Source organism: Acinonyx jubatus, chromosome D1 (genome assembly GCF_027475565.1).
Source record: "Acinonyx jubatus isolate Ajub_Pintada_27869175 chromosome D1, VMU_Ajub_asm_v1.0, whole genome shotgun sequence".
Lineage (NCBI taxonomy): Eukaryota > Metazoa > Chordata > Mammalia > Carnivora > Felidae > Acinonyx > Acinonyx jubatus.
Window position 1 is genome coordinate 55,680,076 of NC_069390.1, and position 12,663 is coordinate 55,692,738.

At 54.2% G+C, this 12,663-nt stretch overlaps 1 protein-coding gene across 1 annotated transcript in view; it reads left to right on the forward strand.

Moving 5' to 3' along the window:
• Positions 1–8,121, forward strand: part of ARHGEF17 (Rho guanine nucleotide exchange factor 17) — a 58,136-nt gene extending 50,015 nt beyond the window's left edge. The window contains exons 10-21 of the mRNA XM_027039783.2: positions 167–285; positions 673–886; positions 1,413–1,486; positions 2,071–2,270; positions 2,431–2,729; positions 3,256–3,505; positions 3,776–3,862; positions 4,179–4,246; positions 4,520–4,668; positions 5,118–5,292; positions 5,407–5,676; positions 6,593–8,121. Coding sequence (XP_026895584.1) covers positions 167–285; positions 673–886; positions 1,413–1,486; positions 2,071–2,270; positions 2,431–2,729; positions 3,256–3,505; positions 3,776–3,862; positions 4,179–4,246; positions 4,520–4,668; positions 5,118–5,292; positions 5,407–5,676; positions 6,593–6,789 — 2,102 coding nt within the window. The 3' untranslated portion in view covers positions 6,790–8,121. The remainder of the gene's footprint in view (positions 1–166; positions 286–672; positions 887–1,412; positions 1,487–2,070; positions 2,271–2,430; positions 2,730–3,255; positions 3,506–3,775; positions 3,863–4,178; positions 4,247–4,519; positions 4,669–5,117; positions 5,293–5,406; positions 5,677–6,592) is intronic.
• Positions 8,122–12,663: the final 4,542 nt, after the last annotated feature.

A 12,663-nucleotide genomic window follows, 5' to 3' on the forward strand; every position in this document is an offset into this window, starting at 1 on the left:
CCTGAGAGCTGCCTTTGTTCCTGGGGTCTTGGGGCTTACAAGCGCTCAGCTTGGCAGGCCACTCCCCATGCTGAACTGCAGACTGTGAGGGAGGAGAAGAGTGTCTGTCCACGCCTGACCTTGTCTGCCTCTGTATCTGCCCATGGCCCTCCTCTATTCCCACCAGGGGCATCCCAAGCCACCAATCGGGAGAACATCCAGAAGGCTATCAGCCGCCTAGACGAGGACCTGACCACTCTGGGCCAGATGAGCAAGCTTTCTGAGAACCTTGGTTTCCCCCACCAGGTCTGTGCCCTCTGTCTGAGGCTGGGGGAATGGGGCAGCGGGGGTTCCCAGACCCTACTGAGGGAGAGAGAGCAGCCTTTTCATTTGCCTGAGGAAGAGGTCAATCATCTTTGTCACTTATCGGAAGGGGGAAATACAGCCTCACCCCAGCTGAGGGAAGTGATGTGTTCTAGGCCTGAGGGTGGAGATACACCTCCGTCCCTAGCTGAGCGAGGAGAGAGGACCCATCATGTCTGTTGGGGGAGAATCCAGGCTACCTCCTCCAGGGGGGGAGACAGAGTCCCATTTTCTGTCTGAGGGGAGAGGCAGGTCCCCACTGGCATTCCCAGGGCAGAAGTAGGCTGTGGGGAGATGTCAGGGCCTGAGGCCTGGGTCCCCTCCCGGCAGAGCCTGGACGAAGCGCTGCGGGACCTTTCAGCTGCCATGCACCGGGACCTGTCAGAGAAGCAGGCGCTGTGCTACGCGCTTTCCTTCCCCCCTACCAAGCTGGAGCTGTGTACCACGAGGCCTGAGGGCACTGACTCCTTCATCTTCGAGTTCCCCCACCCTGATGCCCGCCTCGGCTTTGAGCAGGCGTTTGATGAAGCCAAGAGGAAGCTGGGTAAGCCAGGCCCATGCTGGCGTCCTCCTCCCAGCACCCCCAGGCAGTGGGCAGTACCTTGCAGCGGTCTGTGAGATCAGGAGCCAGAAGTCCCAAGACTGCTGTGTTCTGTGCTTCAGTGCCTGCTGGTGGGAGGGTGGACTGAGACTCCTACAGAGAAATGTGGGACTTTTCCAGGGCCTCCCCGGCAGGGAGGGAATTCCATGGATAGGGTGAGCTTAGGGTGGGGCGCTACTGTGGGAGTGGATGCCAGGACCCCTCTTCCTGCATCCTACATACATACACTCTGAGCAGGCCTAGATCAGGGAAAGCTATTCATCAGGGTCCATGGCTTAGAAGATCCTTAGGGACCTCTAGGTCTACCTCCCACATTGTACAGGTAGGAAAATTGAGGCCAGGGACAAGCAGGACATATCCTACAGCCCCCTCATTCTCCCTTGAGAGACCCCGAGGAGCAGGGGAGGAAGGGAAATGAGCAAAAGTGAGGTGGATGCTAAGCAGTGTCTTTTTGTCCATCTCCCTACAGCATCCAGCAAAAGCTGTCTAGACCCTGAGTTCCTGAAGGCCATCCCCATCATGAAAACCCGCAGTGGCATGCAGGTACGTGTATATGCCTGGGTCACGTGGGTGCACGTATTCAAAGCCAGCACATGTTCATGTGTTTTTGTTTTGTGTACAACGTTATGTACATGCCTTGAACATTGTGGTTGCCCTCTGTGTCTTGGAGCCTACAATTCTGCACATGCATGTGAATACTATATATGTGTCACACGCATATGGGTATGGCCATGCATGTCTATATGTGTGCATGGGGACAAAGGCTATGTGATTAGCATGAAGCTGTCTAATTTATGTGCTTGTATGAGTTTGCCTACCTATGGACAGAAGTTACTATTTTTCACATTTGTTACCCACATAGATATGTGAGCATATTTGGGGTTTATATGTGCATGGATGTATGTGTACATGAATGGATGATACTTCTATCACACAGGCATACGTGCATTTGATGTGTAGAATATCACATGTGTGTGTTTGTGTGTGTGTGTGTGCACGTGTACTCAGAGGGGTGTACTGGGGATTCACGCACACCCACACAGGGCCACCTCCCTCCATTCTGCTGGTCAGCCTGGAAAGTTGGCAATAATTCCTTCATTCACCCTGTCCATTGGTGTCTTCTGCAGTTCTCGTGTGCAGCTCCGACCCTGAGCAGCTGTCCCGAGCCCATGCCCGAAGTGTGGGTGTGCAACAGCGATGGCTACGTGGGCCAGGTATGCCTGCTGAGCCTGCGTGCTGAGCCCGACGTGGAGGCTTGCATCGCCGTCTGCTCCGCCCGCATCCTCTGCATTGGGGCGGTGCCCGGCCTGCAGCGCCGCAGCCACAGGTGAGGCCTGGGGCTGTGCGCGGGCCAGCAGGCCAGAATCCCTGTCCTTTACCCCTACGTGGCTGCAGGTGTGGATGGGGTTGGGCCTAGTGGGCTTGTGGACCAGTGGGGCAGGGCCTTGGCTCCTGGAGGCTCTCATCCCCGCTCCTACATCTCACAGGGACCAGCCTGCCTCACTGAGGAGTCCCCCAGAGACGGCACTGGAGACCCCCGGTCCAGAACTGGACGTTGAGGCTGCGGACGAAGAAGCAGCGACGCTGGCAGAGCCAGGGCCCCAGCCCTGCCTGCACATCTCCATTGCAGGTTCGGGGCTGGAGATGGCACCAGGCCCCGCCGAAGGGGACACTCGCCCAGAATTGGTGCCCTTTGACAGCGACTCTGATGATGAGTCTTCGCCCAGCCCCTCGGGAACCCTGCAGAGCCAAGCCAGCCGGTCCACTATCTCCTCTAGCTTTGGCAGTGAGTGCCCAGTTTGGGGCTGTCAGGCAGGGTGGACTGCGCAGAGGAGGGGGCAGCACAGCAGGTACTGATGGGTGAGGAGGGACCAGCATAGGCAAAGGCATGGATTCAAGTCTCAGGAGGTCAGCATGCAGAGCAGTGGGAGCCAGCGAGGTGGGCGGGGGCTGTGACACCAAAGACCCAAGGGCAGTAGGACAGTCAGGCCAGATCCTACACATCATGAAATGCTCGGTCAAGTAGGGAAGATGGAGTAGGGGGTAGAATGGCCGATCCCCCTGTCCACGATGTGCTGGTGGATTGGAGTGGAACAGCTTAGGGCTAGCAGCCTGTAGCACTAGACTGTCAGTGAGCAGAATGACAAGGCCTGAGCTATGCAGAGGCTGCCGGGACAGGAGAACAGCTATGGAAGGCCCTCAAGAAGGACATGGCCAGAAGGGATGCACTGAGGAGAGATGGAGATCTAGAAAGATACCAGGTTTGGGCCTGGCAGAGGTGGAATGGAGGCAGAGACCTTTGTCTCCCTCAGATGAGGAGACCCCAAGCTCCAAGGAGGCCACGGCAGAGACGACCAGTTCAGAGGAAGAGCAGGAGCCTGGCTTCCTGCCACTGTCTGGCTCCTTTGGACCTGGCGGTCCCTGCAGTACCAGCCCAATGGATGGGAGAGCCCTTCGCCGCTCCAGCCGTGGCTCCTTTACCCGGGGCAGCCTTGAGGACCTGCTGAGCGTTGACCCTGAGGCCTACCAGAGCTCTGTGTGGCTGGGCACTGAGGATGGCTGGTAAGGTCAGGAGAGGGGCTGGGGACACTGAGCTCTGCTTTGGAAATCATATGGTATCCTGAAGCGGAAGCAGGAGGGCTTTGGGTCAGACCTCAGGAGTACTGGCAGCCAGGGCTGCCAGTGAGTCTGAGATCCATAGGGCTCTTGGATCTCAGTGCTTTGGGCAGGCACCTGGCAGGAAGGAGATGGTGGTGGAGACAGAGGTGGTGGGATACTTCAGGGGCTGGTGTGTGCAAGCATTTGTCACAGGTGCACACCCCTGATCCACAGTGTCCACGTGTACCAGTCCTCCGACAGCATCCGTGATCGCAGGAACAGCATGAAGCTTCAGCATGCGGCCTCTGTGACCTGCATCCTGTAAGGCCCTTGGGTAGTCCTCCTAGTCCAGACCCTTCTACACATGCAGGTTTCCTGCTGTTCACCCAGGTCTCCCTGCTCAACTGGCCCCTCCTTTCTGTGGAGGCTGGAGGCCAGGGGCTTGGCCCTAGGCTAGCTGTGCCTTTCACATACTCTTTGACTATGAGCCAATCCTACCCCTTCCTAGCCTCAGGCTTCCCTGCCTGGAGGGGTGGTCTCTCGGGAACCATAGCCATTCTGTCTACGATGCTTTGGCCCAAGGTAACCTCCTCTGGCCTCCTGAAACCCCTGACTCCTCCTTCTTTTCCCTGCCTAGGTATCTGAATAACCAGGTGTTTGTGTCTCTGGCCAATGGAGAACTTGTGGTCTACCAAAGAGAAGCAGGTGGGAACCCACCCCTCCCCCACCCCCCACGAGCCCCTTGCTGGTGTTGGCACTGTCTTCTGAGCACAGGTGGGGCCTTGAGGCCATGTCTGAAATGTGGCTTTGGGGAACTCTCAGGCCCTCTGTGGGCCTTGGTGTCCTTGTGTATAAATGAGGGCACCATTTCATTTCATTTCATTGCATTTCATTTCATTGCATTTCATTTCAGGGTGTGGGGGTAATGCAATAGTGGACTGAATTTACTCTGTCTTCTTTATCCCACTCCCACTCCAGGCCATTTCTGGGACCCCCAGAACTTCAAGTCAGTGACCCTGGGTTCTCAGGGGAGCCCCATCACCAAGATGGTGTCTGTGGGTGGGCGTCTGTGGTGTGGCTGCCAGAACCGAATCCTTGTCCTGAGCCCTGACACACTGCAGCTGGAGGTAGCAGTGGGGAGTGGGGCGGGGGGGGGGTGGGGAGTGGGGACACGATTGGTGATTTGAGGTGAGCCTGACTCATGAAAGTGAGAGATGAGACCATAGGGGCGATAAGAAAGCCTCCATCTGTCCAGGGAGAGCCCAATGATTGATCTGAAAACCTTTCAAGCTCTAAAATTCTCTGATCATGGAGTCATGGAGTTTCATGGGGAAAGGCAGCTCCATTTGAATTTCTGAGGATTGAGTCGGGGCTTCAGTGAACCCAAGCTTTGATAGGTTGGTCATCTAGATCAAGGAGGAAGGCTGCCTTTGCTGTCAGTCCAGGTGGCTTTCTGGAGAGGTTTAGTGGCAGCTGTAAGGGATGAGGGGGGCACTGGTGAAGCACAAGGCAGGAAGGGGCAGAGAAGGCAAGCCTGCCGGTCACCCACCTGCGCTCTACTTGTCTCCCCAACCAGCACACATTCTATGTGGGGCAGGATTCCAGCCGCAGCGTGGCTTGCATGGTGGACTCCAGCCTGGGTGTGTGGGTGACATTGAAGGGTAGTGCCCACGTGTGTCTCTACCATCCAGACACCTTTGAGCAGCTGGCAGAGGTAGATGTCACACCTCCCGTGCACAGGATGCTGGCAGGTACTGACCTCAGTCCACCACTACCCCTTCCCTTGGAGCTTTTCTGCCCCATCATTGAGGAAGCTGAGCCAGGGCGAGAATTCGGCCTCAGCTCTGGTGTCTCTTGCACCCTAGGCTCGGACGCCATCATCCGGCAGCACAAGGCTGCCTGCCTGAGGATCACAGCGCTGTTGGTGTGTGAAGAGCTGCTGTGGGTGGGCACCAGTGCCGGCGTCGTGCTCACCATGCCCACCTCGCCCAGTACCGTTAGCTGCCCGCGAGCACCCCTTAGCCCCGCTGGCCTAGGCCAGGGACACACCGGCCACGTCCGCTTCTTGGCTGCAGTCCAGCTGCCAGACGGCTTCAACCTGCTCTGCTCAACCCCACCACCTCCCCCAGACACGGGTAGGTTTGTGCATCCTACCAATCCAGGGATCCTGGGATCCTCTTCAGTCTCTTAAGACTCCCCTGTCCTGCCAGAAGAGGTTTAAGAGGGAAGAAGAGTGTAATACAGAGCTGGAAATGGCATATATGATGGGAAATAGGCTCTAGAAACCCCAAAATAAAACCTCCTAGGATAGGGTGTGTGTGTAAAACTCTATCTAGAAGTGTCCCGGTAGACAGGGAGTGAACCGTAAGAACTATAACCCAAGAATTAGACTATGGCACCGCAAGGGATGTATATGGCAGGATGAAAGAGGACTAGATGAAAGAGGACTAGAGATGATGTCTGGGGCAGAAAGTGGAGTCAGGAAGTGATGTGCAGAGCAGGAAATAGAAATGGCACCAGTAAGTAGAACACAAATGGTAGATAAGACAGAAGTGGCCTATGAGAATTAGAAAGTGAAATGTATTAGGAAATGATGTACATCAAGGAGGCTACAATTAGCCAAGTCTTGCTTTGACCAGGCAGGAAACCATATTCCCAAGAGGAAGTGGCAGTGGGAATCGGGAAGCAGGGAAGCCTCGGGCAGGAGTGGTCTGTGTCCAGAGAAGACCTAAGCTCCCTAGCCGAGAAAGGGCTGTTGGAAGCAGGAAGTGGTATGAGGAGGACAGTGCATGTGCAGTAACTGAGAGAAAGTGGTGTGGCCCTGGGAACCTACGCCGCTCTTGACTAGAAAGTACAGATAGGGGTAAGTTGTGTGACTGCCAAGAAGTGGGCATTTCTTTTCAAACAAGGAGTTCTTGGCTAACAGGAAGTAGGATCCCCTCAGGAAGTGTACCTGTCTCTGTTCCTTGTCTTCTGGGGTGCAGGCCTTTAGGGGACAATACAGCCACCAGTCGCCCCCAGGCTAACGGATCCTCTCCCTCCACTCCCAAGGCCCTGAGAAGCTTCCATCCCTGGAGCACCGGGACTCCCCTCGGCACCGAGGACCTGCCTCAGCCAGGCCTAAAATGCTGGTTATCAGTGGAGGTGACGGCTATGAGGACTTCCGACTCAGCAGTGGGGGTGGTGGCAGCAGCGAGACTGTGGGCCGAGATGATAGCACAAACCACCTCCTCCTATGGAGGGTGTGACCCTGTCCACTGTGGCCCAGGACTTGCCCGCCCACTTGCCCTCAACCTGCTTGCCTCTTCCTAGCCCACGTGCAGACTCTGACTGGGAGTGTCCCACCAGGGGCTCACCTGTGACTGTGTGGGCTCCCTCCTATCCCTGAGGAAGTATTACTGATGGAACACCTGCTGGCCAGTGGGCCAAGGCCTTTCCCAACCCTCTGGCTGCTGCGGTGTTCCCAGTCATGATTGGGGTGGGGTAGGGGGCACGTGGGCTGCCCAGGACCTCTGTCCCTGGAGCTTCTACCAAAGACACAGCCGGGCCTGGACCCCATGGGGCTAGGGAGGGCCATGTGCAATATTTGGAGGGTTTTCTGGGGACAGTGGGAGGGCTGGGGCAGAATCCTTTCCCATGTACAGTATTTATGTTCCTTTTTAGATGTGTACCTTCCCAAGCACTTATTTATGCAATGACCTGGGCAGGGGGTGATTTGAAGAAATAACAGAAGGGAAAAAACCCTATATCTGCTCTGGGGGCCACCTAGGACCCTAAGCAAGCCTTCCTGGAAGGACCAATCCCCCCACCATTACATACTTGCACGCATGTGTGCACACACAGACACACACACACACACTGCATGTTCAGGGCACTAAAACATTGCCTCTTCACATATACTTTCCACGGCCTTGTCCTGATTGGGCTGCCCTCCGGTATCCAGAGCCAAGGACCAAGTACCCTCAGTCGTCCAGAACAAGATGATGACTGCTGGGGGCAGTGACTCCCATCTGGGGGCCTCCCCAGGCCTTGGTATTTCCTAACTTCTTGGCAGTGCCTTTAGTCATTTCCAAATTTGGTAACACTGATGGGGATGTGGGCAAGGCTCTCTCCTGGCCTGGGCAGGGAAGAGGAAAGGGCCCCTGCTCTCCATAAAGTTGCCTCCCCAGCCCCTGTGTCTCATGCACTGGCACGTATGGTCACCTTAGGAGTGTGGGCCTAAGAGCCCTGTCACTCTGACCACTGAGTCCCTCTCTTCACACCCTTCCTGCCAGGGCAGCCCCTCCAGGAAGAATGCCCAGAGCTGAGGGGCTGGACATGGCCTCTTCAACTGGGAACCACTTGAGGGCAGCCTCTTCTCTGCCCCCTGGACTGCAGGAGCCAGTCTGACCCCCAGCCCCCTTGCTTCTTCAGCTACAGCTCCAAAGGTCTGGTTTCAGATGGGGTTTGTTTGGTTCTGTTTTTGTTTGGGGTGCGTGGGTCATTGCGGTCTTAGATAATGTTCTCTTGCTACCAAACAGTCATGTATTAACTTTCCTTGGATGATGAATTTTAAAGAGTCAATAAATAGAAACACCAAATGATTGCTCCCCATCAGTGGCATAGTGGCCTCCAGCCAGCAACCTTGGGGCTCCCCATCTGATGGGCCTCCCAACACCTGCTCACTTGAGCAGAAGGGAGGGCTTGGAGACCCAGAAGCGTGCTGGGATGCAAAGGCTGCCACTTGCTGTGTTATCCTAGGCAAGTCACTGCCCCTGTGGGGGCTATAGTTCTTTCATCAGGAAAACAAGCGCTTATGCCAGTTCACTGCTTTGTAACCAGGGCTACGTGTCAGAATCCCTTACAGGCCACATGTGTAAACAGGAAGCGTGATACATAATTGTCCATGTAAGTATACATTCCCAGGCTCCCTACAGCTTCTCAGTCATTGGATCTGGGATGAGGCTTGGGAATCTGAAGCTGACCCAGGCAGTAAGTAAAAAGCTAGGCGACCAGGGAGCCTATACAGCTCCTCCAGGAAACGGTGTTCTCTGCAGCAAAGCCTCATGTGAGGCTGGGGATTCTGACAGAAGCTAAGGTGATTTCAGGTTTTAGAGCAAGGGTAGAATCCAAGTCTGTCTGATTTCTGGTCCAAAACAGTATGTCATTAAAGTAGACATAAAAATGCAGGGGCGCCTGGGTGGCTCAGTCAGTTGAACGTCTGGCTTTGGCTCAGGTCATGATCTCACAGATTGAGAGTTTGAGCCCAGTGTCAGAGTTGCTGCTGTCAGCATGGATCCTGCTTCGGATCCTCTGTCCCCTCTCTCTCTGCCCCTCCTCCAATGGTGCTATCTAGAAAGAAAGAAAGGGAGAAAGAGAAAGAAAGGAAGAAAGAAAAAGAGAAAAAGAATACAGAGGCCAAATCCATGGGGCCGGCCAGTCCACGCAAAGCAGATCTCTTCCCACCAGGGTACACCCACGGGGCTGAAGATGACGACCACTTGCGAAGGGCAGAGCATGCCCCAGCTCTGCTGAACTCGTTGGAACGTTTTCCAACCTAAGTGATTAACACTTTACACATACCAGTTGCTGAAGGGGGAATGCAGGTTCATGCTTTGCAAACTGGTATACACATATTTCGGGTCTGCTGGGCCCTCAAGGCCACAGGACACGCATGGAACACCTCCCTGCAGCATCACTTCACTTGGAAGATCTGGGAAGGAGGGGATTATATTAAACACACATATTCCAGGGTAAAAGGCAACGTTTGTGTGGAATTCATGGTGCAACAAAGCAGAAAGAACACAGACTTTGAAGCTGGACAGAAATCTTGACTTTACCACTAACTAGCTATGTGACTTTGAATGACTTGTGTCCCCTGTGAGCCTTCATTTCCTCCTTTGTAAAATGGGGCCATTAATCCTTTCCCCCACAAAGAAGAGATTTGTTCTGCCCTGAAATAAGAGGGGGGCTAGTTAATGGAAAGGGGAACTGGCAATAAATAGTTTTCAGCACAGTGGCCCACATTTTGGCACTCCATCTCTGGACACTTGGCCTCTTCACCTTGAGACTCTGGTTCCTCCCTTGCTGCCAGATGGCTGCTGTTCTCACTGCTTCACAGCTTCTGTGGCCTTGGGGCCTCTTCACCTCAACACAGGGGTCCTGGTCAGACTTCAGTTCTGGCATTGGATACCCAAGGCCGGATTCTCAGCATGTTCCCAGCTCAAGTACCTTAGTAGGACTGGGCCAGGCCCAGCCCACTGTTACCGAGGAGGCCACATCCCAGGGCATTGGTCAGCCTGTGGACAGGTGGTTATGCCTGAGCCAGTCAGCTGTGGGGAGGGAGGTCCTGGGATGAATAGTTATCAGGCCCCAGGCCCAGGGGAGGGTCCTAGAAGAATTGGCTCCTCTAAAGCAGTAGTTCTCAACCTTGGCTGCACATTATAATCACCTGAGGGGCCCGGCCCATATCCCAGGCCAATTAAGTCAGAATGCTGAGTGTAGGACCCAGGTATCAGTATTTTCCAAGGGAACTGGATTGAAGTCTAATGTTTGTACAAACAAGTACACAGTTGTTAGTGTGTGGCTTGATGAATTTTCATAATGTAAATACACCCGGATCAAAAAACCGAGTATTTGTCAGCCTGAAAACACTCCAAATGTCCCCTCTGAGTCTATCCTCCAAGAGTAACTGTCTTAGGACACCATGTTTTAATTTCACCAGCTGAGGTGGAGAACCAGTACTTTAAAGGGTATGGCCATGGCTGGCCATTGGGGTCGGAAGAAGTGGGGCTTAGGTTTGGTATGAAGAGAGCACAGCTTGAGGCAAGGCAAGCAGGGGAGGGGGGCCAGCTGGAGTGAGGAGTCCATGGTGTAGGCCCAGCTGGAGCAGAGGAAGAGGTAGGGGAAGCCAGAACGTGAGCTCTATGAAAGGGGACTTCATTTTGTTTTTTTGCTCCATCCCTAGGCTGCCTGCAGTACCTGACACGTAGTAGATGCTCAATAAATATTTGTTGAATTAAATCTGGAGAATTCACTTAGGGTCTCCTTCTAGGTCTTAAATATCACAAAACAATAACCCCAGCTCCCAGTTATTGTTTGCTACAAGTCAGGAGCATGGACCATCTCAATCCTCAGAATGGTCCCGGGAAGTTGGTACCATTATTATTCTCTTTCTTCAGATGAGGAAACTGAGGTTCAGAGAAGTTAAATGCCTTCCTCAAGGTCACCAGTCTGCTAAGTGGTACAGCCTGGATTCACATGCGATCTGTCTGTTCAGGTCTCTGTGGCTCAGGGAAGAGAAGAGGGGAAGTCACATGGAGTGGCTGGAGGACAGGAGAGACAGAGCCTGAGCAGCCAGAGCCACATCCAATCACTCATGAGGTGTCTGGCTCAAGTTCCTTAAACCAGCCCTGGGTGGGGTGTTCTGACCTCAGAGGACAAGAGAGAGCCATCTCTTCTCCAAAGGGATTCTCCAAGTGGTTCCTTGGGCTAGGGACAGAGGGCAGGGTTTAGCTAGACTTCTACCTCAGGGGGAAGATGAGGCAAGGAGAGGGATAGGGACTTATTTCAGATCACACAGCAAGGCAGCATTGAGGCTGGGGGGTGGGGTGGGAGTGGAAGCCGGGTGGGTGTAGAGGACAGCCCAGGCAGGAAGGTTTCCTGTGATCAGAACAGTCAGAGAATGACCCTTAGAACCCCTGAAGCACAGAACTAAATTAGCTGGTCTTCAGGGGCCCCGTCATATGCCTTGAACTGGGGCTAGCAATAATCTGCAGGTCCAGAAGACTTGGTGAAGGGACAGCAAATTTGGCTAAGGCAAATTAGACATTTTGGGTAGAGACTGGGGAGGAGATAGGGGACTCAGATGTCCGAACTCAAGCCTCAGCCCTCGCCTCCTTTCACTGTGTGACCCCAGGCAAGTGTCTGCCCTCTCTGGACCCAAATGACCTCTATGAGACCTTCACATATTTTGCATGCCTGCCAAACACCAATTCTCTCTTCTGTCCTCACAGACCTTAAGCCACAGGCCAGGTTGCAGGAAGCAGCAAGGGGAAGTGCTATTTTGGGCCCATTATGGCCAAAGAGGAGTCCTGCCTGGCAAAGGCAAGTGAACAGGCATCCTAAGCTGGATCAGGGATAGATTGCAGGACTGAACTGAGGAGGTGGATATAGAGCAGGTATCAGAGACAAGTAGGGGCAGAGCCCAGATGCCAGGGTGTGGGGATGACACAGGGCAAACACTGAGGATGCAGGAGGAGAGGGAGCAGATAGGGGTTCTGAGCCTGGAGGGGGTTCTTCTTTCTAGAAGAAGCTGCTACCCCTGACAATGGGGTTTCAATAGATCCTCACAACACCCTGGGCTGGGGAGCTTGCTCTCAGAGAGGTAAAGTCACTTGCTTAAGTGACACTGTCTGGCAATGGCAGAACTGAGACTTGACCTCTTTCTGTGCGACACCAAAACCTAACCCCAGTGGGATTTCAGACCCATGTCAGGGTCTAGACCTAAATTCGGACTGAACCTAGCTCTCCGGCCCAGCAGCCTCAGCTCAGTTTCTGCCCTGCCCCAGGCTGAGCCCCACCCACCCTGGCCTCCTAGCCTCAGTTCCTCCTTAGACCTCCCCATGGAGCTAAGGCACAGACATAGGGGGCAGCCCGCCCTTAGAGGGGTAGGACTTGGCCAGTTGGGGATTAGCCAAGTGCAGAGCATTGAAATTTTTTAAAAAGATTGTTTTTAATTTTTAAGTAATTTCTATGACCAGTGTGGGGCTCCAGTTTACAACCCAGAGATCAAGAGTCGCATGTTCCACTGGCTGAGCCAGCCAGGCACCCCTAGAGCACTGAAATTTAAGTCGGAGCCCCCAGCATTCCTCCTCCTTTGTATTTCCATGTTAAAATTCCAGTGCAGCCAGCAGAGGGCGCTACCACTTCTGGTCCGCAGCCCAGAGACTGCTCAGGTTCCTTGCAAACAACTGCATCCCATGCCTCTGATCCTTTGGGACAGGGTCCCCACTGCAGGCAGGGCCTCAGTGGGACATGGAGCTCATGATTGTGCCTCTGGAGCACCATCGCAGCTCATCCTGGTTTACTGGAGCATGTGCTGTGCCACCTAAGATGAGGTGCTGGCTTTCTCTGGGCTCACT